This window comes from Moschus berezovskii, chromosome 28 (genome assembly GCF_049115385.1).
Source record: "Moschus berezovskii isolate FMDL1 chromosome 28, NW_MosBer_1.0, whole genome shotgun sequence".
Classification (NCBI taxonomy): Eukaryota; Metazoa; Chordata; class Mammalia; order Artiodactyla; family Moschidae; genus Moschus; species Moschus berezovskii.
The window spans coordinates 18372874-18385606 of NC_142487.1; the positions used below are offsets into that span (position 1 = coordinate 18372874).

The window sequence follows — 12733 nt, forward strand, 5'->3', positions numbered from 1 at the left end:
ACATCTTTAAAAACTGTGCTCAGCACATTTTATAGGCCGGTGGAATAAACCGCTCAAAAACAACATGGACATCTGTAATATACATACCAACCAACCTTGTAATTCCAGTCACGGGTTCCTCCAGTTTCGGTCTAAGTTATTTCTCATTCTGAATAACCACTGCGATTTACTTGCACTCCAGACAATCAGTGCTTCCCATGGTCTTCCTCAGGTTGACAGCAGTGGGCTTGGTATTAACCCCTTTGGAGAGCACAGGTCCACAATCCTTAATATGAAACTCTTAGGGCAGGATATGTTTTGAAATTTGAAGTTTTTGCACTTTAGAAATGTATTAGATACCTAAGCCATAGGTTTTATAATGCATTTAGCCAGTGCTCAGTAATCAAAGTCATTCACAGTTGTATAGAAAAACCCATTGAGATGTCCTTAAATATTTTCACCCTTGTTCAAGGTCAGTTTTGTTACTAAATGAGGCTTAGCATCAGACTTTCTAGTTTCTGATCTTTGTGGACTTTTCAGTCGTAGATGAGGCTGGCAGGCTGGTCTGTCTCCTACAGTGTGCAAGAAGTAGGGTTGGCTGCTGGCCTTTGTCAGAGATTCCAGATCCAGGGCGCTGCCAGCGCCATGCATGCCTCTCATTCACTTGGGAATTACAGTTCAGCTCAACAAACATTTATGAAGGGGTTTCCATGTGCTCCTTCACAGATCACTGCCTTGTCATGGCAAAAGGTCTTGCACAACTCAATGAAGCTGTGAGCCATGCCGTGTAGGGCCGCCCAAGATGGACAGGTCTTAGTGAGAGTTCTGACAAAACATGGTCCACTGGAGGAGGGAACAGCAAACCACGTCAGTATACTTGCTGTGAGAATCTCATGAAACAGGGTCACAAAGAGTTGGACACGACCAGGCAACTGAACAACAGCACAACTTCCATGTGCCAGACATTGGTCTCGGTGCTATGAGAGATTTTTTCAGGGGAATAAGGTAAGTGTTCTCAGGCTACCATAACAAAATACCACAGGCTGGGTGGCTTAAATGACAGATATTCATCTCCTCACGGATCTGGAAGCTGGAAGTCTAAGATCAAGGTGCCAACAGGTTGGTTTCTGATGAGGACTCCTTTCCTGGCTTGAAGATGGTCACTGTCTTTCTGTATCCTCCGATGGCTGCGTCTTTATGCACAAGAGAAGGCAAACCCCGTGTCTCTTCCTCTACTTATAAGGACACCAACCCTATATGGTTAGGGCCCCACCCTTCTGACCTCATTAAACCTAATTACCTCCCTAAAGGCCCTGTCTCCATATACAGTCACATCAGGAGTTAAGTCTTCAACATACGAATTTCAGGGAGACACACGTCAGTCCAGAGCTGGCTCTTTCCTTCAAACAGCTTCATAGTCTAGTAGTGGACACGGGCCTGCCACAGCTAAACCGTGCTCTGGGATGGAAAAGAGAACCAGAGAGCTGGGAGTGAGCAGGGAGGCAGGGCGCCATCTTGAGTTGAGCTCACAGTGAAGGAAAGGCTGGAATTCCATGGGGCATGTGGCAGGGAGGGCGTGACATCCTGAATCAACTCTTTGAGTCCAGGCATAGCAGTGGGGAGAAGTGCCTGTGTTTGTGGAGTGACGAGAGTATCTATCTAGGGGAACAATAGCTCTCAGTTCTGCATGGCTGGATTCCTGGTGCTCAGAGAATGTTAAGTAAAACATAAAAGAGGCTGCTGCATATTGGCCCATAGGTTAATTTATTTCTTAACTGCAGGTGGAGACCTGTTAGTTCAAAAGCTACCAACGCCAAACAAAGTTTTATGTACCCAGTTATTTTTTTAAAATAGTCCAGGGGCTTCCCACAGGTTAAGATTCCTTGCTTCCAGTGCAAGGAGTGTGGATCTGATCCCTGGTTGGTGAATTAAGATCCCACATGCTGTGGGGCACAGCCCAAAAAATATTAAAAATAGCCCAGACACACACATGTTTAGCCACATAGAGATATCCTGCTTTACAAACCCCATGAAATATTACCAACAGCTATTACCCATAGCGAGGATATGGCCTCACAGTAACAGGGCCCCGAATGCTAGGGCCTCCTGGGAGTTTGTGCACCCAGAGACTCCCCACCATGCTACTGAGCAACGTCACCTACATCTGTAAGCCCCTGCTCGGTCCATTCTCCTGGCTGGGAGCTCCCTTGTACCCCTGCCCTTCCAGATTCTGGCTCTTCATGTCTGCAGGCTGCTGTGAGTCCTACTTATGCTGTGAGTAGTAACCTCCCTGGCAACCCTGTCCAAGCACTGCCAGCTGAAGCTGTGTGTGCCTCGTGGTCCTTTATCAGCTGTAAATCCACTGAAGTCCTGCAGGGACACAGAGAGAGACCTGCCACCAGAGGAGGGCCCTTTACTCAGTGTCTAGGAGACACGGAGGGGCAAAATGCTTTTCCCTCAACACCTCCCATGGGCTTCCCTGGTGGCACAGTGGTGAAGAATCTGGGTGCCAATGCAGGAGACACAGGAGACCCAAGTTCAATCCCTGGGTCAGGAAGATCCTCTGGAGAAGGGAATGGCACCCCACTCCAGTATTCTTGCCTGGAAATGTCCATGGACAGAGCAGTCTGGTGGGCTACAGTCCAGGGGGCCACAAAAGAGTCAGACACGACTGAGTGACTAACCAACAACACCCGCTCCCTCTCCACGTCACCCCGGCTAACCTGCTCCTCGCTCTGGAGAGTTGCTCCCCTGAAAGCGTCAAGTACACAGCAAAAGCAGACAGGAGCCAAGGTCACCAGCCTTGGGGGTGTGGTCAAGATGGCATCTGTGCATTTAGGCTGCCCCAGAGGGAGAGAGTGAGCAAACACACCTTCTTGCCTGCTCCACATCAATGCCTGTGCTTCTGGAAGCTAAAGACATTTCCTGTCCAGAGCTGGGAGCTGTAGAAATGTCTGGGTCTCGCTACCTCCGACGGCTCATCTCTTCGTCCAGTGCCCGCCCGCTTTAGGTCTGGCATGGTCTCTTCACAGTCACAGTTCTCTGCCTCCTGCCTGTCAGCACCACTGGCTGCTGGTCATCTCAGGGCTGTCCCTCTGGCTTTATTCCACTTCAGCCTTGCTTAGCCCTCCTATGGTGACCCTCTCACTCTGGCTACTTAGCCTTCTTCTTTTCCCCCAGAACAAACAAGGAAACATTTTCTGAGGACTTGCTCTTGGCAAACCTTTTGCTGAAAGCTCAGGATCATCAGAGCTATCTAACACTTGGTACCTGCTTTAAGCAACAGTGCATAACTGGAGAGAAAACATACACACAACTGGGAAATATGCAAAAAAAAAAAAAAAAGGAAAGAAAGAGTTGTTTTAGCTGTGTGAGTGAAAGTCACTCAGTAGTGTCTGACTCTTTGTGACCCCAATGGAATTCCAGGCCAGAATACTGGTATGGGTAGCCTTTCCCTTCTCCAGGGTATCTTCCCAACCCAGGGATCGAACCCAGGTCTCCTGCATTGCAGGCAGATTCTTTACCGGCTGAGCCACCAGGGAAGCCCAGTTTTAGCTGTGTGCTGCAGGTCAAATAGTAAGTTATCATTTCCCTGGCCTTGTTTCCCTCTGTCCCCCAGATTCCAGCCATAGTTCTGTCCAGGGCCCCAGGGACCACCTCAGGGGCAGGCCCTGCATTGCTTTGCTTTATCATCCCAGGGTTTTCTCATGGCCTCTTTAGCCTCCCATCTATAATTGGGGAAGTCAGTGCCCCTAGGGGCACCCCTCAACCAAAAGGGGAGGGAGTGGTAAATGCCCCAGCTTCTACCTGAGCAGTATACACCTGTGAGGTCTACGCACGTCTTCAGAAGGTGCCCAAGTGGGCTAAGGTCCAGTTGCCTACCATGACAGCCACCCTGTAACACATTCTTCTACTGGCTCCTCCCCCACTGCTCGGCCCACCCCACAATTCCCAGGCCACCCACTGAAGAACCTAATTGTAGCTGAGCCCTCCTAATGGGCTTGTGAGGCCACCAAACCCCAGACACTTTCTCCCATCTATGAAGTGAAGGATTTGGACTAGATACCCTCTCGGCTCCCTTCTAGTTCAAGAAGCACCTCAGCTTTTAGACGAGAGAATTTTTTCCCAGAAAGTCCTGCCAAGGTAACCCAGCTGATTAATGGCACATGGAGCAAAGACCTAGCATGAAATTGTCTTGCTGTATCAGTTTGCCCAGAACCATATCTACAGTAATTTCAAATAAAAAGTCCCACATCACAATGCTTAGCCTCTATCCAAAAGACACATCTTAGAACTTTAAGGAAAAGCATGGACATCTGAAGGCAGTTATGGCTCTCAGAGCCCTCATCCAGCCAACAACTTCACAAGAGACAAAACAGAAGTGTGTCTTTTTGCTGTGACCTGCACTGTTCTGTTCTGTTCTGTTCAGTCACTCAGTTGTGTCCGACTCTTTGTGACCCCGTGTACTGTAGCCTACCAGGCTTCTCCATCCATGGGATTCTCCAGGCAAGAATACTGGAGTGGGTTTCCATTTCCTTCTCCAGGGGATCTTCCCGACCCAGGGATCGAACCCAGGTCTCCCGCATTGGAGGCAGACGCGTTAACCTCTGAGCCACCAGGGAAGCACTAGGTGTGATAAAATACCCTTTCTGTTACCTTGGGGGCTTCTCCATATAGGAAATTCTTCTGTGTATGAGATACAGCTCTCATCTACGTTCTGAGAAGCTGTTTGCCCAGATAACTAGTTAGTCATCAGTAGTCGTCACACTGGTTTGCAAATAGAAGGCAGTAAAGTCAGTGAAATACTTTGTCCTTTAAGTATTAAACATCGCTTCTTACTGGCTTGTTTACAACAGGCCGGCAGGGACTGCCAAGGACAAGAAAATTGTGTCTACATTTTTTCAGTTGTGACTAGAGAGTCTAGTGGGCTCAGCCGCGGCCTGCATTAAATGAAGTATAATGCAGAGGTTGAAGGAGGTGCTCGTCCTGTTGTATTTGCTCTGCAGACCTCTTCTGGACGGGCTCTGTCGAATTCTGAACATACCATTTCAAGGCAAAACTAGAGAAAGGAGTTGTGACCACTGAAGAACAAGCTGATGATGGAAGGTCTGGAGTGGAGACAAATGGTGGTATTGGTGGTAAAGAATACACCTGGCAATGCAAGAGACGTGAGAGATGAGCATCTCTTCATCTGTTCATTGGCCATTTTCCTATCCTCCTTTGCAAAGTGTCTGTGTAAGTCTTTTGGCCATTGTTTTTTTTAACTGGGCTATCTTGTTCTTGTCAGCTGTAGCAGTTGTTTATATAATCTGGATATGTGTCCATTTTGAATGTATGTTTTGCAAATATTTTCTCGAGGGGATACATTTCAGTCTGATATAAAGAATTTCCCTATCACTGGAAGAGTTCAGACCAAGAACACTAAGTTACTAAGTCATGTCCGACTCTTTTGTGACCCCATGGACTGTAGCCTGCCAGGCTCCTCTGCCCATGGATTTTCCAGGCAAGAATACTGGAGTAGGTTGCCATTTCCTCCTCTGGGGGATCTTCCAAATGCAAGGACTGAACCCAGGTCTCCTGCACTGGCAGGCAGATTCTCTACCACTGAGCCACCTGAGAAGCCCAGAGAGAGATTAGGCCACAGATCAGGGATACTGCACTAGATGGATGGACTAGATAATAATGCCCCTATACGTATAGCATCTTATAGTAAATCAAGTCATTCACACATACTTGACTTCATTTGACCCCTTATACCATCTGGCTAAATAACACATTTTTAAAACTCCTCTTTTTATTTTTAAGCATGGTTTCCCCAGAGTTGCCCTGGGTCACCATAGGTTTATGGTCTGTGAGTAAGCTAGTAAGGCTTTCACCTTTTATTGATGGATCAGTATGAGAGGTGAGGAACACAATTCAAACTTTGTCATTAGCAAACCTGCCACAGCTTTGACTTTTTGTATGTTTGAGGCCTTAAATTTGGCCAAGGATCAGTAGACTACTGGGGCATGCTAGGTCTCTCATAAGCATGGGTGTAAATTTTATGTCTATGCAGCTCCCATATCACAAAGAATATGTGGGAGTTTATCAAAGCTTATAATGGCTGTCACATTCCCCAAATCTTCCTGAAATTTCTGGCTGGCCTGTCTGTTGCTTGCCCCAAACAGTACCACAATCTCAGGCTAGCCATGATGTCAGCCTTCCCTGATTTATTGCCACCAAGACTGCTATTGTTTTGACAATGCCCCAAGCATGGATTTTTCCAAATTTTGCTTCCACTCAAATCAGTCCCCTCTGGCAGCAAGGCTGCCAGTCGGTCCTTACAACCTGCCCTGCCCTGATAGAACCACTGTTCCATGCAGCTGAGGGGGATCTCAAAGCAGCTCCAGGACAAAATGTCATGTACTCCCACCATTCTTACCAATGTTTAGTAGATTTTCTTGAGTAAATGCTTCTCAGTTTATTGCATGTCTTTGGTCAGTTCCCAGCATCTTGAAATTGTGGTTTTTGATGACGTTTCCCATTTTCTGTCTTTTGAGAAGTGATTTCACAGTGATCCTTAGAGACATTCCAAAATTTTCCTCCCCTTCCTTCTTCTTAAAGACCCATGTAACACTTTTACTTACATTTCTTTGGCCAGAATTAGGCACCTGGACAAATACTGTCTGCAATGGAGTGTAAAAAGTAGTATTTATTTGCACAGCAGCATGCCCAGCCAAATTTACACATTCACAAAAACTGAGGTCCTGTTAATTTGAGAGAAGAGGAAATGGAGAATCGGTGGGCAATGAACAGTCTGAATAGTGCTACACTATGATCCATGGATAGGAAAAATAAATATTGTAAAGTTGACAACATCCCTGAACTGATTTAAAAACCCAATGAAATCTGAATGAAAATACTACCGGGATAATCAAGTGATACTCGAACTGATTGGGAAAAAACTATATGGTAACTCTGAAAAAAATTGTTTAAAGGAGACCAAAGAGGTGAAATCAGCCCTACGAGATAATAAAGTGTCAGGAATTCAGATCCTTTACATCTTTCTTTACTGCCATCCCTAGAGCAGAAAAACTAGGGGAAAAAAAGTTTGCATCCATATGATGAAAGGTTAGTTTCTTTTTCATAAAAATAAGGAAAAGGTAAACAGCATAATTTAGCAATTAAGTGGCTTTTACTTTTTGTTTTTAAAAACTGCTTTAATCCTCTAAGTAACATGCTCTTTGGTATAGAGTCAGTCTGGATTGGGGGCAGGAGAAGATATTGGATGGAGAGGCCATGCTTTCCAGTTATTTTCTGATCACAGAATGGCAAAATACCCCCAAATTCCAAGCAAAATGAAAGGCAGTACATTACTATAGACCCCTTAGAAGTTAAAATAATTATAAGGCAATTTTATGAAGTACTATATGGGTTTTTATGTGTTTAACTATTATATGTATTTAAGGACTTCCTCGGTGGCTCAGATGGTAAAGAATCTGCCTTCAATGTGGGAGACCTAGGTTTGATCCCTGGGTTGGGAGATCCCTTGGAGAAGGAAAAGGCTACTCACTCCAGTATTCTGGCCTGGAGAATTCCATGGACTGTACAGTCCATGGGGTTGCAGAGTTGGACATAATGGAATGACTTTGACTTTCACTTTTTATATGTGTTTAAATTAGACAACTTAGATGAAGTGGACAAATTTGTAGAAAAATACAAATTACCATAACTGACTCAAGAAGAAAAGAACATCTGATTAGACCTAAGTGAGTAAAACTAGTAATTAGCAATAAAAAATTCCTGCAGAGAAAGCCTAGGTGGCATCCTTGGTGAATTCCATCCAACATTTGAGGAAGAAATAGTGGCAATTCTTCACAAACTCATTCAGAAAATAAGAGGGAATACTCTCCAACGCATTTCACATGGCCAATAACATCCTGATACCAGACCCAGACAAGACATCACAATAGACCTAGATCAAAGACACACAACAACCCATGCTGCTGCTGCTGCTGCTAAGTCGCTTCAGTCATGTCCAACTCCGTGCAACCCCATAGACGGCAGCCGACAAGGCTCTGCCGTCCCTAGGATTCTCCAGGCAAGAACACTGGAATGGGTTGCCATTTCCTTCTCCAATGTGGCAAGAAAAAAAAAAAAAAAACAAATGAAATGCACTAACTTGTTTTAAAAAAATGACAAGTGGCGTTCATCCCAGATATGCAAGGTTAGTTAATATCTGAAAATAAATCAATGTAATATACCATATTAATAGAACAAAGAAGGAAAATCACAGGTTCAACTTAACAGGCAAAGAAAAAGGCATTTGCTAAAATCCAATACCTCTTTACATATAAACTCTCAATAAAATAGGAAGAGAAGGGAATAACTTCACCTTGGTAAAGAGAATCTAAGAAAAACCTACAAATAACATAATACTTAATGGTTAAGAAATGAGTCGAATGGTTCCCATTAAAACTGGGAACAAGCCAAGAATGTCTACTCTCTCCACTTCTATTCAGTATCATACTTGATAGTGCGCTAACTGGGGCAGTAAGGCAAGAAAAAGTAACAACAGGTATCCAGACTGGAAAAAAATAAACTGTCTTTATTTTCAAATGCCACGATCCTGAATGTAGAAAATCCTATAGAATCTAAAACAAACAAACAAAACACAAAAAACAAACTACTAGAATTAATGAGTAAATTTAGAAAGGTCATAGGATACTAGCTCAATATACAAAAGAATCAATTATATTGCTACATGTTAATAATGAATAATCCAAAAATGAAATTAAGAAAACAATTCTGTTCACAACAGCATTAAAGAGCAATACTTAGGAACAAGTTTAACAAGAGAAGCACAAGGCCTGCACACTGAAAACTATAAAACATTGCTTAAAAAATTAAATATGAGCTAAACTAACAACGAGATTGACCTTCTTCATGGGTTGGAAAGCTCATTATTGTTCAGATGGGAGTTCTCCCCAAACTGATCTATAGAGTAAATGCCACCTCTATCGAAATCTCAGTAGGCATCTTTGTAGAAACTGACAAAATGATCCTAACAATCATATGGATATTTAAAGAATGGAGGAACCTGGTAGGCTACAGTCCATGGGGTCGCAAAGAGTCAGACACGACTAAGCGACTTCATTTCACTTTAAAGAATCTACAATAGGCAAAAACTGGGGGGAAAAAAAGAAAAATTTGGATGCTACACTACTGATTTCAAGCCTTATTTAAGGCTTCAACAATTATCACAGTGTTGTGTTGGTATGAGGATAGACAAATAAATTAATGGAACAGAGCAGTGTGTCTGGAAATACACCCTTATAATAAGGGTCAGCTGATTTTCAACAAAACTTAAAGGATAGTCCTCTTTTTTCCTTTTATTTTTTTCCTGGCCAAGACTCCTACTTTTGGATTAGAGATTAACTTTCAAGGGGGCTTGAAAGGATCCAGAGAAGGTAGACTCCCAGAGCTAAGAGTGAATGAATGGGTAGAAAGGTTAAAGAAAAAAACCTCTCAGAAATTCCAGCAAACAATTTGCTTAAAGACATTTTTAAACCATCAGGGAATATATCAATTGGCCCTGAAAACATTTCCCTAAAAGAGTCTACAACTCTAAAAACTGCTTTTGCAAATATGGTACTTGGAAGTAAAAGTATATAAATGTTAATCCCCTTTGACCCAGAAACCCCACACCTGAGAATTGATTGATTCTAAGGAAATAATTCAAAAGAATGTAGTTATAGAATAATTTGCTATAGGGACAAATTTGAAACAAACTCAAAGTCCATTGTTTAATAAATTATAATACACTAACCCAGTAGACCATTATGCATCCTTTTGTAAATATGGTAGGTGAAGCAACATGGCAGTGTGTTTACAAAACAAAAATGAGTATCCATATAACAAAGCCTGGGAGGGAACTCAGAGAAGTGAAAATAATGATAATGCTGAGCGTTAGGAATATGCCCATGTTGACTTCTTTCTACCTTGGTTTTTTTAACCAGTAAATGCACATATTTTTTATATAGTGCCCAGATTCAGGGTGGAAGGGGACTACACAAGGACATAAACACAGAGGGAGAGAACTATGTCTACAGGAGAGAAGAGAGTGGAAGCAAGAGGAAATGGGCATATGGACAGATGGATGAAAGAAAGTGAAGCTACTAATAAATGAACAAGAAAGGGAGGCATGGAGGTAAGTCAGGACTGTCAACTGTGTGGATCATTCATCATCACAGGAAGTGGATCATTCAGATTTGTCAGTCTACGAAAGGAGCAGTTTAATTTGAAAGAAGAAAATTTCCTGGCATATAATTATGGAAACTCAGAGAATAAAAGAACAATTTATCCATGAGTTAAAAGAGATATACAGTATTTTAAAATAGCAAAAGACTGAGGAAAAATAGGTTGGTGCTTATGCAACTATGGTGGAAGCTTAGTAGGACATGCCCTTCGCATGGGATGGATGTTTCGGGGCACCACTTGGTGGGTGGACAGGATCTCCTGGATCTTGTCCTTGAAGTTCTTTTCTGCTGCTATCCCCGCTTCAAACTCTCGGCGCTCCTCTTCCCTTTCTGCTTCCCGGGCCTGCTGCTGGGAGCATATCTGCATCTGAAGTTGCTTCCTGTACTCCTGGGCTAAACTGCAGCGTCTAATATGTTAGAAATATCAAAGTATATAAAATTATCAAAGTAAGCATTTGGATTTATGTAGGGCATTACGATTAAAATATGATTTTCAAAGTCAAATAAAGTTACCATTAAAATCAGGGGGAGTGGGGAAGAAAGAGATGAAAAATTCAATAATGTGTTTATTGAACAATAATGACAGTCTTAGAACAAATGATTGATTTTAGTGAGGGAATGTCTCTTCCCCATTCAAAAGATTTACTGCTACGTGGAGAGAGCCCTTGGCCTCTCTACATCCCCCCCAACTCCCCTCCAAGAAGAAGTGACACCTATTGGTAAAACGAAACAGCTGCTCTGCCTGTTTCTTTTCTGCTTTCTATCAAAAGGGGGCATATTCTCCCTGCAGGGGGGCTTCCAGTGGTCTGGTACTGCTGCCGACTGGATTGGCAAGTCTGCCTCATTCTGTTTAGTATTAACTAGATGATTTCCTCTATATGTAAGCTACATTTAAAAGTTTATAGTGATTTTTTTTCCCTTGTGGTAAAAGACACATAATTTACCATCCTAACCATTTCTAAGAGAACAGCTCAGTAGCGTTAAGTATACAGATCTCCAAGACTTTTTCCTCTTACAGACCTGAAACTTTATACCCATTAAACAACTCTTTCCTTGACCCTTCCCTCCGACACTAGGTACCCACCATTCTACTTGTTATCTTTATGAATTTGACTACTCTAGGTACCTCAGGTGAGTAAAATCATACAGCATTTGTCTTTTTGTGACTGGCTGATTTCACTTAGCATGCCCTCAAGGCTCATCCATGCTGTAGCATCTGAGAGGATTTCCTCCCTTTTTTAAGTCTGAATCATATTCCACTGCATGTACCTACCACACTTTGTTTATCCATTCATCTGTTAATGGACATCTGGGTTATTTCCACCTCTTGGTTATTATGAATAGTGGTGCTATGAACATGAACATGCAAACAACTCTAAGGTCCTGCTTTCATTTATTTTGGATAGATACCAAAGTGAGATTGCTAGATCATATGGTAGTTCTAGTTTTAATTTTTTGAAGAAATTTCATATTGTTTTCCATAGCAGTTTTATCATTTTATAATCTGTAAACCATATTATTAATACCAAATCTTGTCAGAAATAAAGATCACAGCACACCTATGCCTCTGTGGCAGATTCTATTTTCCAAAGATGGCCACAGTGCTATCTTGCCTACCGTACACTCTTCTGCAATGTGAACCTCTATCCCACTACCAAGAAGTGGAGCATTTCTCCATTCCATGGAAGGCAGATGGGCCCTGTACGACAGAAGTGCTGTTAAACCAGTCCTAAGCATAGTCCTTAACTGGCCTGGCAGCTTCCTCAATCTGTCTCTTAGAATGCTTGCTATCGGTACTCTTCCTCTCAGAACAAGATACCAGTCTGTGAGAAGCCCAAGATGCATGGAGAGGGCACATGTAGGTGTTCTGGCTAATACCAAATGAGATCTCCAAGCACAGTCAGCACACACTACCAGCTGTAAGGATAGGTATCTTAAGTGTCCATTCTAGCTGAGCCTAATCAGAACTGGCTTGAACCACGTGAGAGATGCCAAGCAAGAACCACCCAGCTGAGCCTTATCAATAACAGAAACACGAGACATAATCAAAACTCGCTTTAAACCACAGATTTGGGGGTGTTTTGCTACACACCAGTAGGTAATTGTAGTAATTATGATACCTTCTGCTCACTCTCTTTTTTTTCTTAGTTGATTCAGAAGTTGGGTAGGGAAGAGAGTTGCTATTAAGCTCCCCTCACGTCTCCAACAGAAGCCTTTCCAAAGTGAGAAGGAATGACTTCCAGCACAGAACAAGGAACAGGAAGCCACATGTTGCTTTCAGTGCCCCCACACTGACAACAGGCTCCCGTATATGAACCACACTCTTTATAGGAAGAAGAGAGCTTATTTCTATGCACCAAATGTGGGTAAGCCAGGGAACAGGCCCCAGGGACAAGGTGGCTGACCAGCAATTAGAGGAGCCAGGTCCGCTTTCTCCACTACACTGGTTACCTGAATCGGGTGTCACGGCCATCAGTGGGAAGAGACTGATATGACTCGAGAAAGGCTGAAAGGAG

General features: G+C 43.1%; 1 protein-coding gene across 9 annotated transcripts in view; it reads right to left on the minus strand.

Moving 5' to 3' along the window:
- Nucleotides 1-8564: 8564 nt before the first annotated feature.
- Nucleotides 8565-12733, minus strand: part of LOC129549846 (cilia- and flagella-associated protein 53) — a 63275-nt gene continuing 59106 nt past the window's right edge. For 2 of the 9 annotated variants that reach the window (XM_055417362.2, XM_055417348.2), the window contains one exon: nt 8570-10624. In XM_055417362.2, coding sequence (XP_055273337.2) covers nt 10396-10624 — 229 coding nt within the window. In that variant the 3' untranslated portion in view covers nt 8570-10395. Of the gene's footprint in view, nt 10625-12733 lie in introns of all 9 variants that reach the window. The other 7 variants (XM_055417358.2, XM_055417357.2, XM_055417354.2 and 4 more) reach the window with 5 other exon arrangements.